At 37.8% G+C, this 23012-nt stretch overlaps 1 protein-coding gene and 1 non-coding gene across 7 annotated transcripts in view; both read right to left on the minus strand.

Moving 5' to 3' along the window:
* Nucleotides 1–23012, minus strand: part of UGGT2 (UDP-glucose glycoprotein glucosyltransferase 2) — a 156298-nt gene that overhangs the window by 29929 nt on the left and 103357 nt on the right. For all 6 annotated transcript variants that reach the window (XM_055542858.1, XM_055542857.1, XM_055542856.1 and 3 more), the window contains 7 exons: nucleotides 17514–17609; nucleotides 15360–15462; nucleotides 7935–8014; nucleotides 5062–5242; nucleotides 4433–4591; nucleotides 4023–4108; nucleotides 118–202 (listed from right to left, as the gene is read on the minus strand). In XM_055542858.1, coding sequence (XP_055398833.1) covers nucleotides 118–202; nucleotides 4023–4108; nucleotides 4433–4591; nucleotides 5062–5242; nucleotides 7935–8014; nucleotides 15360–15462; nucleotides 17514–17609 — 790 coding nt within the window. The remainder of the gene's footprint in view (nucleotides 1–117; nucleotides 203–4022; nucleotides 4109–4432; nucleotides 4592–5061; nucleotides 5243–7934; nucleotides 8015–15359; nucleotides 15463–17513; nucleotides 17610–23012) is intronic.
* On the minus strand, nucleotides 11060–11183 carry LOC129624870 (U6atac minor spliceosomal RNA). The gene has a single exon (XR_008701197.1). It is a non-coding gene; the product is annotated as a U6atac minor spliceosomal RNA (small nuclear RNA).

Genomic DNA, 23012 nt, shown 5'->3' on the forward strand with positions numbered 1-23012 from the left:
TCAATATGACATTTTAGATAGTAACACTGTGAAATTATTTGTAAAATAAATTGAGAACAAAAAAGATAATTCTTAATATTAAGAACAAAGTCTATGAAGTGCTTTGGCCTCACACACTTGTACTTCCAGTATTTTGCTTTTGAAGCTATTTAAAACAACGAAGACATCTTCTAGGTCTGGTGGAGAGTCAGTTCCTTCATGCCTAGAAGCACAAAAACATGTAAATGTTTATGCCCAATTTAAGAAAAGACATACAATTATAATCATATAAATCACAGAATAAATTCATTCTGAAATAATCATAAGTATAATCTTATTGGTACATATGTAATATTTACTGTTTGTATAGTCAATTAAGGTATGCTGCAATATACTATAATTTTCAAAATTACCCAACTTTTTTTTTTTTTTTACATGTGTTCCCCACCCTGAACCCTCCTCCCTCCTCCCTCCCCATACCATCCCTCTGGGTCGTCCCAGTGCACCAGCCCCAAGCATCCAGTATCGTGCATCGAACCTGGACTGGCGACTCGTTTCATACATGATAGTATTCATGTTTCAATGCCATTCTCCCAAATCTTCCCACCCTCTCCCTCTCCCACAGAGTCCATAAGACTGTTCTATACATCAGTGTCTCTTTTGCTGTCTCGTACACAGGGTTATTGTTACCATCTTTCTAAATTCCATATATATGCGTTAGTATACTGTATTGGTGTTTTTCTTTCTGGCTTACTTCACTCTGTATAATAGGCTCCAGTTTCATCCATCTCATTAGAACTGATTCAAATGTATTCTTTTAATGGCTGAGTAATACTCCATTGTGTATATGTACCATAGCTTTCTTATACACAAATAACTCACTAAATTTGATATCGCCTAACTCAGAAAAGTAGATTATAGCTTATCTTTAATACTGTATATTAAGATTATCACAAAAGTAATCTTTCATATATTACAATGATAATTAAAATATGAATATTTTCTAGACTGTCAGTTGTTTACAAAGCATAACAAAAGGAACTGCACACCATACAACTATTTTTCAGTATCTATTAGCCATTTTCAAATACCAAAATTTGAAGCACATTGTTAAACTTCTAAGACTGAAAATATGTCTCTCATGTCCATCTGCATCACTTGAAGTTATTTTATATTACACATTATGCATTTCACTGTCAGTTTTCAACACTGCATAAGTCAATCAAATATGACAACTTTGCTCAAAAAATTTTTATAGTATTTTCACTATGAACTGAAAAATGCTACTGTAAAAAACATTTACAATAAAACTGAATTTTTTCAAAGAGGGAAAACAACAGATGTCAAATTAGTAGATACTTTGCATTCAGTCAGAGTTATAATACACGCTTGAAAATTTTTCTAAAATGAAAACCTGGGGATTCTAGGACTATGCTGACTATCATATGCCTTGACTCTCACTCCCAGTTCCTCTGATGAGGTGCCTAAACCACAGTAGGAGACACAGCCCTGCCCAGGAATTTAATCACTAGGGAAAAAAAAAAAGTACTCCAACTTATGAAGTAGAAATAGCCAAAGCCACAGTGGGTGAGCTATCACCTCACTCCTGTCAGAATGGCTATCACAAAAAAAAAAGAACACAAATAACAAATGTTGGCAAGGATATGGAGAAAAGGGAACCTTCTTACACTGTTGGTGGGACTGTAAACTGGTACAGTCACTATGGACAACAGTATGGAGATTTCTCAAAAAACTAAAAATAGAACTACCATATGACCCAGCAATTTCACTCCTGGGTATATACCTGAAAGAAACAAAAACACTAACTTGAAAAGACAGATGTTCACCCCATTGTTCATAGCAATATTACTTATAATTGCCAAGATATGGAAACAACCTAAATATCCCTCAACAGATGAACGGATAAAGAAGCCGTGGGGGTGGGGGTGGGCTGTCTGTGTGTGCAGCCATTTAATCATTAAAAAAGAATGAAAATTTGCATTTGCAGCACCACAAATGGACTTGGAGGGCATTATGTTAAGTGAGATAAGTCAGACAGAGAAAGACAAATACTGAACGATCTCTTATTTGTGACATCTAAAAAATACAACGAACTAGGGAATAAAACAAAAAAGCAGCAGACTGACTGATATAGAGAAAAAAGCAGTGGTTACCAGTGCGGAGAGGGAAGGAGGGCAGAGCACTAGAGGAATAGGGAAAAGAGTTATTATGGAATTATATGAAATTATGTGTGTGAAACTTCTGAAAATTGTAAAGCACTCGAGAATTTAAAGACTCTTTTCATTCAATAAAAAATAAAAGCACTAAAAAAGAATTGAGCATTCTCAGCTTTGTGTACTTAAATTATTAAGCATGTTTGCTGAATGACACCATGTTCTAGGCACTATAAAGAAAAGGGGAAAAGCAATGGACAAAAGGCACAATAACCCCTACCCCTATATTATCCTTTTTGAGCCTACTGCGTAATAATAGGTGCTCAATGAATACTTGCTGAAATAAATGAAAAATTAAAGACATTAAGCCTGGAGAAGGAAATGGCAACCCACTCCAGTACTCTTGCCTGGAGAATCCCATGGACAGAGGAGCCTGGCGAACTACAGTCCATGGGGTCACAAGAGTTGGACACGACTTAATGACTAAACCTCCTCCTACAGATATTAAGAGGTATAAAAAAGTTTACTAGGTGTTGGCAACCCTTTCATGGATTAGAACCTTGTTGTGGAGAAGGGGCTTGCATAACTCAATGAAGCTATGAGCCATGCCCAGGAGGGTCACCCGAGACAGTCCCATCTTTTCATGGCAAACAAAAGGAGAAAAAGTGGAAACAATGGCAGGTTTTGTTTTCTTGGGCTTCAAAATTACTGCAGATGGTGACTGCAGCCATGAAATTAAAAGACGCTTGCTCCTTGGAAGGAAAGCTATGACAAACCTAGACAGTGAATTAAAAAGCAGAGACATCTCTTTGCCAACAAAGATCTGTATAGTCAAAGCTACAGTTTTTCCAGCAGTCATGTACAGATGTGAGAGTTAGACCATAAAGAAAGCTGAGTGCTAAAGAATTGATGCTTCTGAACTGTGGTGTTGGAGAAGACTCTTGAGAGTCCCTTGAAGAGCAAGGAGATCAAACCAGTCAATCCTAAAGGAAATCAACCCCGAATATCCAGTGCAAGGACTGACACTGGAGCTGAAACTCCAATACTTTGGCCACCTGATGCAAAGAGCCGACTCATTAGAAAAAACCCTAATGTTGGGAAAGAGTAAAGGCAAAAGGAGAAGGGGACAGCAGAGGGTGAGATGGTAAGCTAGCATCACTAACTCAAGGACATGAATTTGAGCAAATTCCAGGATATATTGGAGGACAGAGGAGCCTGATGTGCTGCAGTCCATGAGGCTGCAAAGAGCTGGACAAGACTTAGCGACTGAACAACAACAGGTGTTGGCAAACTATGGCTGGTGAGCAAAATCGAGTTGGTGGGTGAGTTTTGTATGGCCCCTGCACTAAAAATGGTTTTTACATTTTAAAATGGTTGTTGAAAAAAACAATATTGGCAAAAATCATATGTGCCCTCAAACAGTAAATATTTACTATTGGTTCCTCATAAAAAAAATATGATGATATCTGCTTTGTACTAGGCTCATTGATAAGTAGGAAATTTATTGAGACACCAATTCTTATCTATAAGAATGAAAAACTGAACATAATGAAAAGATAATGGCTTTTCTAGATAAGATATACATATTATATAATCATTAAACAATAAATATGTTTACACTGTTAACATGGAAAATTCTACAGAAAATAATAAGTAAAGGAGATGGAGTAAAGAACAAGATGTATACATTAGGCATATCTTTTATACTTTTGAAATAAAACAATAAGAATAAATGTTACAGTTTTATAAGGAGTTTTTGTTTTATAATAATGATATTTGTGAATGTTTTAGCTGTTTTGATGATCTTTGTTATGTCACCCTAAAAACTTTTTTATATATAAAAACTTTAAAGTTGTTTATATAACTCACCCAACTATTTGATAAATATCTTCAGATCTTCCTTGGCGTAATTTCAGTATCCAAGCACCTGGGTTTGCTTTTAACTGAAAATATCCCTTTTAAGATGAGAAAAATATGATCACAGTTACATGAATGAAAACAACATCCAACTGTTCAAGAAATATTATTCATGAGTACTCCAACAGTATTCCATTAACTGTGGAATAATTTTCATAAATGAATTCCAAGAAAGAAGATTTTATAATAACCTATAAAAGCATTTTCTGAATGTACAACTCCCTTCATTTTTAATTACCATATTAAGGTTCTTTTCCCCTGGGAGCTATACAACAACAGCAGGATAAAAATGATTTCATCTTATTATTAGGAAAACTTAGAGGATTTCACCGAAATTTCTCATTGAGTATGTATGTACTTACAAGATTGGCCATCACTATTGTATCTACTACAACAGGTTTATTTTTTGTGCCCAGAGTAAACTGCAGACCCCGAGGAGGTTGGTCTGTCGTTAAGTCAAAGCAATGTCCTTCGAGTAGTAGATATTCTAGTTCATATTCTGCTGTGACAGCTTTCTCAATCTAGGAGGACATAGGTCATTGTTTTGGGGTTAGTAATTCTGATAATGTAAATTCTGTAATAAATACACATGATTATTTTATTATTAGCCAAAGTATTTTCAGGGGCAGTCTCAAGTCTTCCTTGTAGCTGAGTGAACCTAACAGTTGAGTGAAATTCTTGAACACTAAAGCTTATGATTAATTTTCTTCCATTCCTGTAACACCAGCTCTACTCCACCATCATCATATATGCACCACAATCATAAAAGAGATGTGAGCACAGATGGGTGCTCGCTGAGTCCAATTTACAGTTTTTAAGAACAAAAAATAAGTAGTTTCTTGAAAACAGTACTTGTTTCAACAACTTTAGCTGGGTTCTTAACCAGTTGTTGAATTATTACTACTCTAGCGATGAGCTTCATATACTTCATTAACCTGTATCCATAATCCCTAAAGCATTTTGTCTTTCTTTATATAACTTTATAACTTACATCTTTTAAATGAATGTTATCAAGGTCACAGTTGCTGTGTACTATTTCAACCAACCAGCCTTCAGGAGTGATCATATTGAGGGTTAGAAGGGGTGATTCAGGGATATCCAAGAATTTTGCCACTGGTCCAGTAATATCATTAACTAACATCAGTTCCGGTTCCAGAACAAAACGGTAAAAGCTGTTGGCAGAAACAGATAAAATATATACTGCAATCAAAACTGAGATTTCTTCTAAAATATTTTAAAATCGCAAATGGCTTAAAAACATGACCAGAAAATCTTAAAAAGACTAAAAACACACTATACTGAAGTTAATGCTTATGTAAGTGGTAGACAATCATTATTATTGTTTATACTATTATCTAAGACTGTGTATATTATATACCCTTGTTAATTATTTCTTAATGAATATGAATCCCTTTAAGATACACTGACTTATGCAGGTTCCAGGAATTTATGATCTGAATTCACTCACTGATCCTTCTTCAAATGTGACCACGGTCTATTTTTAGTGATTTTATTAGCTCTTAGCTCTATTAATAATATTAAGAGAAATGATAAGCAGAAAGCAAGTAAAATTTAAGCTAAAGTTCTGATACTAATTTAAAAAGTGCAATTAAAAACAAACAGGAGTGAGTTCAAAGCAGCTGCTTATTAACAGAACTTTCAGAAGTATCAGCAATTATTGGTGTATTTTAACCTTATGTCTTATGTCTTACATAGTGTATTTTAACCTTATGTCTTACATAGTAAGAAATAGTTACATTACTAAGAACAGTGACTTTCACTATTTTGGGACTACAATCAAGGTGTCAGCTGTGCTGTGGTTATCTCAAGACTCCATGGGGGAGGAATCCACCCCCAGGCTCCTGCAGCTCCTCACTAGTCCTTGGCTGGAGACTGCACTCAGTCCTTAGCACAAGAGCATTTCCAGCAAGCTTAGCGAAGCACACAAGAGCAGGGGAGAGAGAATGCCAGCAGGACAGAAGTCACAGCCTCTTATAACCTAATTGCAGAAGAGACATTCCCTCACTTTTGCCATATCCTATTCATTAGAAGCAAATCATCACATACAACCGGCACTCAAGGAGAATCTAGGTAGGGTGTGAATCCCCAGAGGCAGAGTCAAAAAAGAGAGAGTAAGAGGAGACGGTGAAGAGAACACAGTCCAAACCAAGTATCGGGTACTATCAAAGGCAGCAGAAATGTCATTAAGAAGTATCCTATGGATTTTGCGAGCAGCAATTTGTGAATTAGTAAAAATAATTCAGTGGCAAAGAGGATAAAGACTAACTTCAGTGGGAGGTACAAGTGAATGAGAGATGAAGAGGGGGGCTGGCCACACTTAAGAGAACCTGACATGACCAAGAATGGAGAAGAGAAGGAAGAGGCAGGGCTCTAGAGGAGAGGAAGTTAGGGGAGCAGTTTATTTTCTTTTTAAAAATTGAATAACTCTGAGACTAAAAGAAAAGGGCTACTAGAGAGGTTAGAGACATGGAACAAGAACTATGTGATAAAAGGAAGGATCTAGAAATAAATGGCGAAACACAAGATCACCTTAACGAAGAGGAAAGATGACAACTCTTCCCATACCACACAGGAAGCCTGGAAAGGTACAGGAGACAGGAGGAACTGAGAGAATTCCTGCCCATAACCTCTGTCATCTCTGAGAAGAATGAGACAGTATTTTATAAGCTAAGGTCTATGAATTGTAAAAAAAAAAAAAAAAAAAAAAAAAAAGTTAATAAACAGAAACCTCACAATCAGGAGACTACACTGGGCAGTACTCACAGCCTCTGATGGTAACATAGCCCAACAGGAAGAAGAAAGACTTCTCTTCTTCCCTGGCAAGGACACAGACATGAGAAGCCATGGGCTCATTGTTTACTACAGACCCCCCTACCCCGACTTCCTTTCCTCTCTAAGAGTTCTCCTTCCTCTGCCTTGTGTAGAGACTTGTACATGGCACTCTGTGCTTGCTGACCATGAATTGCAACTCTCCTGATCCTAAATAAACCCATATTTTCTGGAGAAATATCTAACAATCTATTTGTTTTAGGTCAACAGAATTAATATGTCAACTAGTTTCCTTAATATATGCTACTAAGTATATAAGACTCTGTTGAACTCATAGGTTAAAACAAGTTCAACGGTTTTTCTCTAATGCACTGTTATTAATCACTTGCAGCATCTATCTGGTATATTATGTGTTATTTCACTTTAGAGAAGTCAAGTTCTTTCCCTTCTAACAAACTGTGCTAGATTATGTTTAATATTCTCACTCTTTATCATATATCCCAAAGCTTTACAGAGACTTTGTGGAGAGGATTCCTACTTGTGTGAGTAAAAACTCTGTACTCATGGAAAGAACTCTCAATTAGTGGCTAAAATGAGATTTAGAAACACATAATAAAATCTGAAATACAAAAGAAAAATAAGTATAAAAAATGAATGAATTACGAGGACAAAAATCTTAGTAAGGTAATAAAGTCACCTATACCTTCATTTGTGTCATATTTTGGATTCCACACATAGTGATATCATATGGTATTTGTCTTTCGACTTACTTCACTTAGTATGATAATCTCAAAGTACATCCATGGTGCTGCAACCCACTGTATACTTCTAAATAGGTACTTCTAAATCAAATTTTTAAAAATACCCATAGATGAACATAATCCATGTAAATTCTGCAATTATATTGGGTGAATTTTACTGGCTAGGTTACCTTAATTTTATATCAATAAACTATCTCTGATCTATTTCAACTAAGCATTTTGTGAAGGAAAAAACAGGTGTAGTAATTAAGTTTTTTTCCCCTTGTAGCATGTGCAAATTTTTCAAAATGAAATTATGTTCACATAGACCAACCTCTTTAAAGGGGCTTCTGAAAGTTTACTCCTGCAGTTCATGAACAACTTTAACTTCATGTTGATAATCTTTCCAAGGACCTATTGGAAAAAAAGTCCCATATTTGAAATTAATATTAATAGCTAACACTTACTGAGTATTTACTATGCACTAGGAACTATATTTGGAGAAGGCAATGCACCCCACTCCAGTACTCTTGCCTGGAAAATCCCATGGACGGAGGAGCCTGGTAGGCTGCCGTCTATGGGGTCGCTACAAGTCGGACACGACGGAAGCGACTTAGCAGCAGCAGCAGCAGGAACTATATTAATACTTGACATCTGTCAACTCATCTGATTCTCACAATGTCCTTCTGAGGTAGCTACTTTTATAGCTGAGGCACAGACAAATGTAGCAATTTGCCCATGATCACACAGTAAGTCAGGGCAGAGGTCAGATTTGAATCCACACAGTTGATATCATTGCCCAAAGGTTATACTGCCTACCTCTTGCCTAGTGTGACTTCCTTTCATGGCATTTAAATTTCTTCACTACTGAAGAACAAATAAAATAATTATTAGAATCTCAATCAGTTCAATTCAGTCGCTCAGTCATGTCCGACTCTTTGCGACCCCATGAATCGCAGCACGCCAGGCCTCCCTGTCCATCACCAACTCCCGGAGTCCACCCAAACCCATGTCCATCAAGTCGGTGATGCCATCCAGCCATCTCATCCTCTGTCGTCCCCTTCTCCTCCTGCCCTCAATCCCTCCCAGCATCAGGGTCTTTTCAAATGAGTCAACTCTTCACATCAGGTGGCCAAAGTACTGGAGTTTCAGCTTCAGCATCAGTCCTTCCAATGAACACCCAGGGCTAATCTCCTTTAGGATGGACTGGTTGGATCTCCTTGCAGTCCAAGGGACTCTTAAGAGTCTTCTCCAACACCACAGTTCAAAAGCATCAATTCTTCAGTGCTCAGCTTTCTTCACCGCCCAATTCTCACATCCATACACGACCACTGGAAAAACCATAGCCTTGACTAGATGGACCTTAGTTGGCAAAGTAACGTCTCTGCTTTTGAATATGCTATCTAGGTTGGTCATAACTTTCCTTCCAAGGAGTAAGTGTCTTTTAATTTCATGGCTGCAGTCACCATCTGCAGTGATTTTGGAGCCCCAAAAATAAAGACAGCCACTGTTTTCACTGTTTCCCCATCTATCTGCCATGAAGTGATGGGACTGGATGCCATGATTTTAGTTTTCTGAATGTTGAGCTTTAAGCCAACTTTTTCACTCTCCTCCTTCACTTTCATCACGGGCCTTTTTAGTTCCTCTTCAGTTTCCGCCATAAGGTTGGTGTCGTCTGCATATCTGAGAGAACCTCAATGTGCAAATACAAAGTAGTGACCTCACAACTGTATGGCAAGGGTGCCCTGATCCTTACGGAATTTCATCTACGTTGTAAAAGATATAGGAAGGTCTTGGCTACATACAGATAAAATAGTCTCTTTTCATTTTCCTAGAGCATTAAAGTAGGAGAATTTTTAATTCTGATAGTCCTTACATCTATACAGGCAACAAGTCAGTGAAGATTTGAAAATATTAGACAACAAAGGACAGATGTAAAAGGAGAATAAAACAGATATATGGAACGGAAAGGATACATGTTTGAGGAGGAATTACAATATACAGACTAAGCATTTAAGAGCTCTGAATTTTAATTCCCATTCTATCATTCTTCTTATTAGCTACAATGGAGGCTGCTGAGCCATTGTTTCTCCCAAGTGTTAAATGAGACACTATCCATTTCTTCTAGTAAATTAATTTATGCTTTATAGCACAAAATTATAGCATAAAATTTCTGTATAGAATGAAATAAGATATGTGAAGTTCTGAGCTGCTCTGAGATGAAGTATGCTACTATTACCAATGATATAAACTAGAATATAATTCCATATCTTGTATTTCTGTATAATCCATATTTCTTACTCTTAAAATCCATGTTTACATAAAAGCTTCAGAGGTAAGCAATTTTTTCTGAATAATGAGTCTCCATAGGAATAGGGAATTTATATACTAAAATGCATCATACTACCTCCATTCCTTATTAGTATGATTACTGATTTCTATTTTCCACAGAATAATATTGTGCTTTAAAGAAGTTAAAGTTTGAAGGTACAGAAATGCTGAAAGAATAAGGCAAGTAAATAAACTACAGAATTAACTTTGCCCTAGTTATACACTGAATAGGTATAATGGCAAAGGGGATCCAAAACTGCTTGTACACATTAAGAAATGCATTTATAAGAGATACCTATTACCCACTTTCCCAGTATGATTTGGTAGGGCACACCAAATTCGGAGAGAAACAGCATTTTGAAATTTTGATAGAATGTATCAGTATGATACATCAGTATGTATGATGTATACATACATCAGTATGACCCAGCTTGATCATTTACTTCTTTTCCCAGACTTGATACCTAATTATTTTTGCTTGTTTCCAAAAGTAAATGGTCATAGAATAGTTTCCACTTCGAGAGTATTTTTTGATATGTCTTTTAAAAATGCACTGACTAATTTCAAACAGGAGTATCCAAAAATTTTGAACATCACTAGAAAAAATATGCCTTCCAACATAAGTAGCTTATTCAAATTTTTTTTTAATTTTATTTTTAAACTTTACAAATTGTATTAGTTTTGCCAAATATCAAAATGAATCCGCCACAGGTATACATGTGTTCCCCATTCTGAACCCTCCTCCCTCCTCCCTCCCCATACCATCCCTCTGGGTCGTCCCAGTGCACTAGCCCCAAGCATCCAGTATCATGCATCGAACCTGGAATGGCAACTCGTTTCATACATGATATTATACATGTTTCAATGCCATTCTCCCAAATCTTCCCACCCTCTCCCTCTGCAACAGAGTCCATACGACTGTTCTATACATCAGTGTCTCTTTTGCTGTCTTGTACACAGGGTTATTGTTACCATCTTTCTAAATTCCATATATATGCGTTAGTATACTATATTGGTGTTTCATGTACACCTGTGGCGGATTCATTTCGATATTTGGCAAAACTAATACAATTTTGTAAAGTTTAAAAATAAAATAAAAAAAGCCAAAAAACAAAAAAAACAAAAAGAACAAAACAGTGATTAGATGCCACGAAGTAGGTGGCAATGCCTTAACTGTATGCGTGTTGTCAGGCCCGAGCCTCTTCCATCCTTGTCAAGGGGAGTGCTAACCTTCTCTCCTTTCATACAACACAGCTTATTCAAATTTAAGTACTGAAAGCTGCATCACAAATTGAATCTTTTAAGATTATAAGTACAGAAAAACCACAGAATGTTCTTTCAGTGTCTGCTATCTGTATTCTAATATTCATTCTCTACTTCCCACTGATGGAAACTATAGGCTTCCCTTGGGGCTCAGGAGTAAAAGAATCTGCCTGCAATGCTGAGACCAGGGTTCGATCCCTGGGTAGGGAAGATTCCCTGGAGAAGGGAATGGCAACCCACTCCAGTATTCTTGCCTGGAAAATCCCATGGACAGAAGAGCTTGGTGGGCTATAGATCATGGGGTCACAAAGAATCAGACACAACTGAGCAACTAACACACTACTTCCCAGTGAAGGAATCTTCAGGTTTACACATAGTTGTCTGCCCCCCACCCCTTGTGACTAGGTGCAGCCGGCTGGCTGGCTAGTCTGGTCAATGGGATGTGACTGGATGGAAGATATTTGGGGCTGGGGTTGCATCCTTGTCTCCACTGCCTGCTGCAGTGATAGAGATGATGTTGTGATCTTAGACTGCCACAGAGAGGCTGCTTCATGAGGACAGCTGAACAGTACAGAAGGTGCCCGAGTCCCTCACACTGTTGAGCTTCCCTGGCACCTTCACACGGTTTATACTTGGAAGGTGAGATGACAGAAATCACTTCAGACTTGAAGGTACTTTGCTTTTGTTCAGTTCAGCTGCTCAGTCGTGTCCGACTCTTTGAGACCCCATTAATCGTAGCACGCCAGGCCTCTCTGTCCATCACCAACTCCTGGAGTCCACCCAAACCCATGTCCATTGAATTGGTGATGCTATCCAACCATCTCAGCCTCTGTCATCCCCTTCTCCTCCTGCCCTCAATCTTTTCCAGCATCAGGGTCTTTTCAAATGAGTCAGCTCTTCACATCAGGTGGCCAAAGTACTGGAGTTTCAGCTTCAGCATTAGTCCTTCCAATGCACACCCAGGACTGATCTCCTTTAGGATGGACTGGTTGGATCTCCTTGCAGTCCAAGGGACTCTCAAGAGTCTTCTCCAACACTACAGTTCAAAAGCATCAATTCTTCAGCACTCAGCTTTCTTCACCATCCAACTCTCACATCCATACACGACCATTATGAAAAAACCATAGCCTTGACTAGACGGGCCTTTGTTGACAAAGTAATGTCTCTGCTTTTTAATATGCACAGACTGGTTCCAAATAGGAAAAGGAGTACGTCAAGGCTGTATATTATCACCCAGCTTATTTAACTTATATGCAGAGTACATCATGAGAAACGCTGGACTGGAAGAAACACAAGCTGGAATCAAGATTGCCGGGAGAAATATCAATAACCTCAGATATGCAGATGACACCACCCTTATGGCAGAAAGTGAAGAGGAACTCAAAAGCCTCTTGATGAAAGTGAAAGTCGAGAGTGAAAAAGTTGGCTTAAAGCTCAACATTCAGAAAACGAAGATCATGGCATCCAGTCCCATCACTTCATGGGAAATAGATGGGGAAACAGTGGAAACAGTGTCAGACTTTTATTTTTTGGGGCTCCAAAATCACTGCAGATGGTGACTGCAGCCATGAAATTAAAAGACGCTTGCCCCTTGGAAGGAAAGTTATGACCAATCTAGATAGCAGAGATATTACTTTGCCAACAAAGGTGCATCTAGTCAAGGCTATGGTTTTTCCAGTGGTCATGTATGGATGTGAGAGTTGGACTGTGAAGAAGGCTGAGTGCCGAAGAATTGATGCTTTTGGACTGTGGTGTTGGAGAAGACTCTTGAGAGTTCCTTGGACTGCAAGGAGATCCAACCAGTCCATTCTGAAGGAGATCAGCCCTGGTATTTCTTTGGAGGGAATGATGCTGAAGCTGAAACTCCAGTACTTTGGCCACATCATGCGAAGAGATGACTCAATGGAAAAGACTCTGATGCTGGGAGGGATTGGGGGCAGGAGGAGAAGGGGACGACAGAGGATGAGATGGCTGGATGGCATCACTGACTCGATGGACATGAGTCTGAGTGAACTCTGGGAGTTGGTGATGGACAGGGAGGCCTGGTGTGCTGCGATTCATGGGGTCGCAAGAGTCGGATACGTCTGAGCGACTGAACTGAACTGAACTGAGGTTGGTCATAACTTTCCTTCCAAGGAGTAAGTGTCTTAATTTCATGGTGCAATCACCATCTGCAGTGATTCTGGAGCCCAGAAAAATAGAGTCAGCCACTGTTTCCACTGTTTCTCCATCTATTTGCCATGAAGTGATGGGACCAGATGCCGTTATCTTTGTTTTCTGAATGTTGAGCTTTAAGCCAACTTTTTCACTCTCCTTTCACTTTCATCAAGAGGCTCTTTATTTCTTCTTTGCTTTCTGCCATAAGAGTGGTGTCATCTGCATATCTGAGGTTATTGATATTTCTCTCAGCAATCTTGATTCTAGCTTGTGTTTCTTCCAGCCCAGCGTTTCTCAAGATGTACTCTGCATACAAGTTAAATCAGCAGGGTGACAATATACAGCCTTGACGTACTCCTTTTCCTATTTGGAACCAGTCTGTTGTTCCATGTCCAGTTCTAACTGTTGCTTCCTGACCTGCATACACATTTCTCAAGAGGCAGGTCAGGTGGTCTGGTATTCCCATCTCTTTCAGAATTTTCCACAGTTTATTGTGATCCACACAGTCAAAGGCTTTGGCATAGTCAATAAAGCAGAAATAGATGTTTTTCTGGAACTCTCTTGCCCTTTCGATGATCCAGCAGATGTTGGCAATTTGATGTCTGGTCCCATGCCTTTTCTAAAACCAGCCTGAACATCTGGAAGTTCACGGTTCACGTATTGCTGAAGTCTGGCTTGGAGAATTTTGAGCATTATTTACTAGTGTGTGAGATGAGTGCAACTGTGCAGTAGTTTGAGCATTCTTTGGCATTGCCTTTCTTTGGGATTGGAATGAAAACTGACCTTTTCCAGTCCTGTGGCCACTGTTGAGTTTTCCAAATTTGCTGGCATATTGAGTGCAGCACTTTCACAGCATCATCTTTCAGGATTTGGAATAGCTCAACTGGAATTCCATCACCTCCACTAGCTTTGTTTGTAGTGATGCCTCCTAAGGCCCAATGACTTCACGATCTAGGATGTCTGGCTCTAGGTCAGTGATCACACCATCGTGATTATCTGGGTTGTGAAGATCTTTTTTGTTCTTCTGTGTATTTTTGCCACCTTTCTTAATATCTTCTGCTTCTGTTAGGTCCCTACCATTTCTGTCCTTTATTAGCCCATCTTTTCATGACATGTTCCCTTGGTATCTCTAATCTTGAAGATTAGAGATAGTCTTTCCCATTTTATTGTTTTCCTCTATTTCTTTGCACTGATACCTGAGGAAGGCTTTCTTATCTCTGCTTGCTCTTCTTTGGAACTCTTTGGAACTTTGCTTTTGTTACAGTGGCCAAACCTCTTGAATTCAACTTTTTTGCTTTTTCTTCCACTAGCTTCCCCTGTATGGTTAATGTTACTTAGTACTTTCTAAACTTTTCATACTCATTAAGCTTAGACATCTGATTCTCCAGAAGCCATTCTCCACACCAGGGGAAAGAAAGATGACCATGGGAAGACACTTGTATCAGTTAGCTCAGGCTGCCATAATAAATCACCACAGACCAGGTGGCTTGAACCACAGAAATTTATTTCATGTCAGAGTGTTGACAGACTCAGTTCCTGAAGAGGGCTCTCTTCCTGGCCTTTAGGTGGCTGCCATGTTGCAGTGTACTCACATGACCTCTTCTCTGTATATGAGGAGAGAATGATCTCTTCTCCTCTTCTTATAAGGCTATTCATCGTACTGGATTACAGCCCAACCTATAACACTTCATTTAACATTATTTACTTACCCAAGTCCCTATTTCCAAATACAGTCACATTGGAGATGAGGGTTTTGGGGTGATGGGGACAACAATTATGTCCTTATTAACATCTAATCTGGTCCTGCCATAATACTCCAGGCACAGCTCTATCATTTCATTTTTTACATTGATATACGACAATCTATTTAGAATGCTGCATGAAATAAAGAATCAAGACCAAACATTTGATTATACTTGAAAACAAACCTGAAAAGATTATGAATTTCAAAATAAAAGTAGATAATAAATATATGTATACTGTTTAATAAAATGTAAAATTATCTTACAATTAATAACTGTGCCATCTTCTGTGCTTCTCTTGTCAATGGATCAACAATAGCAATGACATCAAAGGACATATCATTCTCTACAGAATTTATCTTTATAATGCTAGAAAAATAAGATGAAAGATGATCAGTTAAGTCTACTCAATTACCGAATTAATCTTAATCTTAGCTATGTACACGGAGAAGGCAATGGCACCCCATTCCAGTACTCTTGCCTGGAGAATCCCATGGATGGAGGAGCCTGGTAGGCTGCAGTCCATGGGGTCGCTGAGAGTCGGACACGACTGAGCGACTTCACTTTCACTTTTCACTTTCATGCATTGGAGAATGAAATGGCAACCCACTCCAGTGTTCTTGCCTGGAGAATCCCAGGGGCAGTGGAGCCTGGTGGGCTGCCATCTGTGGGGTCGCACAGAGTCGGACACGACGGAAGCGACTTAGCAGCAGCAGCAGTAGCAGCAGCTATGTACATTCTTATAAATTTCTTTCTCACTGGATTAAAAAATCCTGGCTATTTCTTCATAGAAGAAAATGCAAATTTAAAAGTTTAATGTCTGCCTTCAGTAAACCAGAAAATCCAAATTAGAGAAAATGAAAGTAAGAAATTATGAATCAGATCAGATCAGATCAGTCGCTCAGTCGTGTCCGACTCTTTGTGACCCCATGAATCAAAACTCTTCAGAGAACAATACTATTTTAGTGGAAAAAACTCTGATAATTTTAAGCTCCTCAAATTCTCATGGATCATACAATGTAAAAAATAAAACAAAGATGCTTTTTTGTTAAGTTAATTGTATTTCCTTAGATTTGAGAATGATAAAATTACTCAGTACTTTTATTAAATTTAATAGTTTTTAAAACCCAACATATTATTAACAGGAAAGCTCAGGGGAAAAACACCCGAATGTATCATATTATCTTGACCTCAGTCACCCTCTCCACACTTCCTTTCCTCTGTCCTTTCCATTCAGTCTTTCACTGAAACAAGTTCCAAGACAGAAGATGAACTATACGTTAAAGTAAAAAGTTGGAAAAATTATTTAAAGTACAGAAAAGGCCAGTATGAGATAATAAATCCTACATTTAATTCAATGAAAAGTTTAAAGTATATATTTAATTCAAAGTACAGAATAGTCCAATTGAGTTACTGTTTTAACATTGTAACAACATAGGAAGTCAGGTATTTTTTTTTTTGAGAGGTATAAAATTGGAAAATAAGGAAGGAAGTGCCAGCCATTTTAAGTTTATGATAAACTAATTTGTCTCAATTTAGTTTTATAAGAGCACTGATTGGAAAAAGATAATAAAATCTATAGTCACATAATGTCTAACCGATTATTTTTTCCTATTCTCAGTGGTCCTTAAATTAAAAAAAAAATTCCAGCTGTGTACCCAGATAATTGTATGAATTTTATTTCAAATATCTTAGAGTAGAAGTATTATATAGTGAAATTATAAACTAGTTTATTATTCTAAAACAGTATTTCTCTGATGGCTGTTTTTAGAAATCTAATTTTTTAAGGAATAATAAATTTTTAACAAAGAAGTGTTCCACGAATAGTTACTCAACTGCACAGTTTACCCAAAACGAACCTTTTGTTTTCTTTTAACTATACCACATCTCATAATTGTCAATATATGGATGCACACTGAAAATCTCACTCCTCCACCCCAAAGGGTAAAGTATTCTCTAAATTTACTTGACTAGATAGGTTCTCCCTCAGAAGATATTTGTCAACATCTCAGAGTAATGTTCCATAGAACACATTCTGGGATATTCTTTTGTACATGTCTACACTTAATTAAGCAGAATTCTTTGGTAATGGAGTCTTTTATACAGTGACAACATAAAGCTGTTATTATTTATAATGATTATACTGCAAAAATTTCAAATGAACTTGAGTGTGGAAGAAAGATGAGAGTAAGACAAATCATATTAGGTTTACTTACTTGAAACTTTATATCATATATATATATAATAATTTATTTACCAGAATACAATTGACTAGAATTTGTTTCCTAATCTTATCAAAAACATTTATTGTCTAACAACTTTTAATTCTACTTTAACTTTGGCTATATCATGAAGACAAATGTAACCATAACTAAGTACAGGATGCAGTGACAGAAAACACAGCACTAATATATTCTTACCTGCGACTCTCCTTAAGAAATGTGATGTCATACCGAGAGGCACGTTTAGGCAAAGAGGAAACAAGAGCATCAATTTTCATAACAAGGTCACTCAAGCTAGAGAAACAAGATAAACAATGAATGAATTTTGGGGGAAGAAAGGTCCATATTTCATCTATCATATAACACCTTAAGAAGGGGGAATTTACTGCAAAGTATCTCTAGTAGATAAACTGTATGTAAAAGACTTTTCTTCCAAACTTGTAGATTCCATCAAAAGTGCAATGACTGCTGCTTCTAAGGTCAACCTATTTTTTATCTTTGATATGATTGATAGCTAAAGCACATAAGTGATATTCCTAATAGTGCCTATAATGATATAAGAATCATTCAATTAGTCAAAATTTGCTGAGTTGCTGGTTATGTATCCAAGCACTTAAGACCCATGTAGGGAAGAAAGAAGAGCAGGCAGGAAAAACAAAAAGTAAATGGTAAGATATGTACTTTCATAGAATTTTTAATATAGCTAAGCAGCCCAGATTTCTACAGTTTCAAATTCATTCAAAAACTAAAAATGTACAAAATAAACACCTAGATTAAATATAATCAAATTCATAAATCTATGACAGAGAAAATGTGTAATTTAATGATATGCTGATATATCATTAAAATATGAAAATGTGTATGTTTAATGATAACAGAAAATGTTAGCTGAAATTTAAGTAAAAAAAAAATAAAAATAGAAAAAATAGGCATCTCCATTTTATAAACAAAGAAATTCAGAGTCAGAGTGGTTGAGAACCTTGTCAGTATTTCTCTACTGCATCATTTTTTGCTGGATATATAGTTCCTGTACACTTTATATTATTTCTACTTGTAAACCATATCTTTCACAGAGCATTGCATTTAATTGCCACTTAATAAACATAAAATAAAAGAATTAATCAAAATCATAATCTACTCCTAAACTTCCTTAAAGGTTTAGAAACTTAAGGTTAAATTAGCCACACAATCTCTAATATGTAAAATTGTAGGCACAATGGAGGAAATATTTATGGACAACATGTTCCCCATGTTTTTTAAACTGGGCTGTTTCGTACTTAGAGGAGAGGGAGACAAAAAAAAGAAAATTTTTGAGGCCACCAACAAACTTTTCCTACATTTTCTGAATTTTCAGCTATCCAGGTCAATTTTTGTCTTTTTGAAAAGTGCTTTGAACTAAAGAGAGGAAAAGTGAACGTGTTAATCCCTTAGTCGTGTCTGACTCTTAGCAACGCTATGGACAGTATGGGATTTCCCAGGTAAGACTACTGGAATGGGTTGCCATTCCCTTTTCCAGGGAATCTTCCTGATGGAGAGATTGAACCTGCGTCTCCTGAATTGGCAGGCAGGATTCTTACCACTGAGTTACTAGGAAAGCCAGATCATAAGTACTAGGGATAAAGTTAAAAACACATGTGTAAGACTTCATGGGGGAAAAAGTGGAAGCTTCACTGAAGAATCTAAAAGGAACACTGTGCTATGCTTAGTTGCTCAGTTGTGTTCGACTCTTTGCAATCACATGAACTGTAGGCCGCCAGGTTCCTCTGTTTACTGAGATTCTCCAGGCAAGAACACTGGAGTGGGTTGCCAAGCCCTCCTCCAGGGGATCTTCCCAACCAGGGATCAAACCCAGGTCTCCTGCACTGCAGGTGGATTCTTTAGCAGCTGAGCCACCAGGGAAGCCCAAAAGGAACTCTAAAGACCCTGAATAAGTGCATCTGTCTACCTACTTATCTACCTACATATATATATATATATATGTATGTATGTATGTGTAGTTTCATATAAATAATAGATGTATATATTTAATGGGTAAGATAATACAATATCACATAAAGATGGCAACTCTTTTTAAACAATAAATTCAAATAAATTCCCATAAAAATAGCAGGAAGGTTTTCTGTAGAACTTGTTATTCTGGTCCTAATAATATTTATATGAAAATGTAGCCAAAAAAAAAAAGGTCAAGAAAATTTTGAAGAAGTAGCAGGAGTAATTTTCACTATCTGATATTGAAATTTATTATAAAGCTGTGGTAGTTAGAACGTGGGACTGCATAAGGCAAGACATCAGTGGAACAGTATAAAGATCTAAGAAGAATTAAAGACATACATCAGAAAAAAGCAAAACTGTAAAACTTTTAGAAGAGAATACCTTTATGAATTCAGACCAAGGGAAATATTTATACATCCTATACACACACACGAGTACACACCCTTCACTTGACATACAGATCACAGATTACAAAGGAAAAACCCAGAGAATATTTTGACATTAAAAAAGAACTTCTCTGTAAAAAGTTACAATTCAACAGCCAAGCCACAAACTGGAATAGTGTATTTTATTACTGATAAAAGATATATATACCACATGTTTATAAATCGCTGAAAGAAAACCCAACAAATAATTAAGCAAAAAGCATGAACATATCTTTTACAGAAGAGCAAACTAAAACAATCATGTGAGAAGATATTCAACTTTACTAGAAGACAAGGAAGTAGAATTAAAACAAGATGCACTTCCTTGTCTTCTAGAAAGGAATTGTAAATTAAAACAAGATGCATTCAAGAGGGAGGAGACATATGTATACCTATGGCTGATTCACATTGATATATGGCAGAAACTACTACAATATTTAAAGCAATTATCACTCAATTAAAAATAAATTAAAAAAATCAAGATGTAATTTCATATCCATAAGATAGGCAATGAACAGGTTGGGTAACACCAAGTATTGGTGAGGACTTCAGGAAACAAGAACTAATGCATTTCTGGTAGGAGTCTTAACTGTTCCAACTCCTTTAGCAATATCTGATAAAGCTGAAGGTATGTCTATCCTAAACCCAGTAACAACACTCCTTTAGTCTAGAGAAACTCATACATTGCACAAGGAGACATGTAAACTAAGTTGATGATAGCATTTGCATAATAGTATTTTTGGGGGCTCCAAAATCACTGCAGATGGTGACTGCAGCCATGAAATTAAAAGACACTTGCTCCTTGGAAGGAAAGTTATGACCAATCTAGATAGCATATTCAAAAGCAGAGATATTACTTTGCCAATAAAGGTCCATCTAGTCAAGGCTATGGTTTTTCCAGTGGTCATGTATCGATGTGAGAGTTGGACTGTGAATAAAGCTGAGCACTGAAGAATTGATGCTTTTGAACTGTAGTGTTGGAGAGGACTCTTGAGAGTCCCTTGGACTGCAAGGAGATCCCACCAGTCCATCCTAAAGGAGATCAGTCCTGGGTGTTCATTGGAAGGACTGATGCTAAAGCTGAAACTCCAATACTTTGGCCACCTGATGCGAAGAGTTGACTCTTTACAAGCAATAAATGCTGGAGAGGGTGTGGAGAAAGGGGAACCCTCTTGCACTGTTGGTGGGAATGCAAACTAGTACAGCCACTATGGAGAACAGTGTGGAGATTCCTTAAAAAACTGGAAATAGAACTGCCTTATGATCCAGCAATCCCACTGCTGGGCATACACACTGAGGAAACCAGAAGGGAAAGAGACACGTGTACCCCAATGTTCATTGTAGCACTGTTTATAATAGCCAGGACATGGAAGCAACCTAGATGTCCATCAGCAGATGAATGGATAAGCAAGCTGTGGTACATATACACAATGGAGTATTACTCAGCCATTAAAAAGAATTCATTTGAATCAGTTCTAATGAGATGGATGAAACTGGAGCCTATTATACAGAGTGAAGTAAGCCAGAAAGAAAAACACCAATACAGTATACTAACACATATATATGGAATTTAGAAAGATGGTAACAATAACCCTGTGTACGAGACAGCAAAAGAGACACTGATGTATAGAACAGTCTTATGGACTCTGTGGGAGAGGGAGAGGGTGGGAAGATTTGGGAGAATGGCATTGAAACATGAATACTATCATGTATGAAACGAGTCGCCAGTCCAGGTTCGATGCACAATACTGGATGCTTGGGGCTGGTGCACTGGGACGACCCAGAGGGATGGTATGGGGAGGGAGGAGGGAGGAGGGTTCAGGATGGGGGACACATGTATACCTGTGGTGGATTCATTTCGATATTTGGCAAAACCAATACAATATTGTAAAGTTTAAAAAAAAAAAAAAAAAGGAGAGGAAAAAAAAAAAAAAAAGAAAAGACCCTGATGCTGGGAGGGATTGGGGGCAGGAGGAGAAGGGGACGACAGAGGATAAGATGGCTGGATGGCATCACTGACTCGATGGACATGAGTCTGAGTAAACTCCGGGAGTTGGTGATGGACAGGGAGGCCTGGCGTGCTGCTGCGATTCATGGGGTTGCAAGGAGTCGCACACGACTAAACGACTGAACTGAACTGAACTGAATGGGACCAGATGCCATTATCTTAGTTTTTTAATATTTAGTTTTAAGCCAGCTCTTTCACTCTCCTCCTTCACTCTCATCAAGAGGCTCTTTAGTTCCTCTTCGCTTTCTGCCATTAGAGTGGTATCATCCTCATATCTGAGGCTGTTGATGTTTCTCCTGCCTATCTTGATTCCATACAGGGTTCCTTGTTCCTGTCTTGTAACTCACCCAGCTGGGTATTCCTCATGATTTGCTCAGCATATAGGTTAAACAAACAGGACGACAGCAGACAGCCCTGTCGTACTCCTTTTTCAATCTTGAACCAATCAGTTCTTCCATACAGGGTTCTGTTGCTTCTTGACCCACAGTTTTCTTAGGAGACAGGTAAGATGGTCTGGTATTCCTATATCTTTAAGAGCTTTCCACAGTTCGTTATGATCCACACAGTCAAAGGCTTTAGCATAGTTGAAGAAATGGAGGTAGATGTTTTTCTGGGAATTTCCCTTGCTTTCTCTGTGATCCAGCAAATGTTGGCAATTTGATTTCCGGTTCCTCTTCCTTTTCTAAAGCCAGCTTGGACATCTGAAAGTTTTTGGTTTGTATAATGCTGAAGCCTCACATGCAAGATTTTGAACATGACCTTACTAGCATAGGAGATGAGTACAATTGTCTGATGGTTAGCACATTCTTTGTGCTACACACATAAATCAGATAGCTTTTTTTTTTTTTTTTAAAAACAAACTTACTTTGAAATAATTATAGACTCACAGGCTAGTACATAGAGGCTCTTCAACCCTCCATCTGGCTTCCTTCAAAAGAGACACTCCATATACCAACCCAGGACATCACCATTGAAACAATACTGTTTACTGGACTACAGATCATGTTCAGTTTTCGCATGGACTCGTGTGTGTGTGTGTGTGTGTGTGGTTTTATGCAGTTTCATTGCCTGTTTAGGTTTGTATAACCACCACGACTGCTCCATCATCACCAGGCAGTTCCCTGAGATAGGTGGATGGCATCACTGACTCGATGGACATAAGTGTGGGTAAACTCTGGGAGCTGGTGATGGACATGGAGGCCTGGCGTGCTGCGATTTATGGAGTCGCAAAGAGTCAGATACAACTGAGCGACTCAACTGAACTGAACGAAC

The sequence above is a fragment of the Bubalus kerabau genome, chromosome 12 (assembly GCF_029407905.1).
Source record: "Bubalus kerabau isolate K-KA32 ecotype Philippines breed swamp buffalo chromosome 12, PCC_UOA_SB_1v2, whole genome shotgun sequence".
NCBI lineage: Eukaryota > Metazoa > Chordata > Mammalia > Artiodactyla > Bovidae > Bubalus > Bubalus kerabau.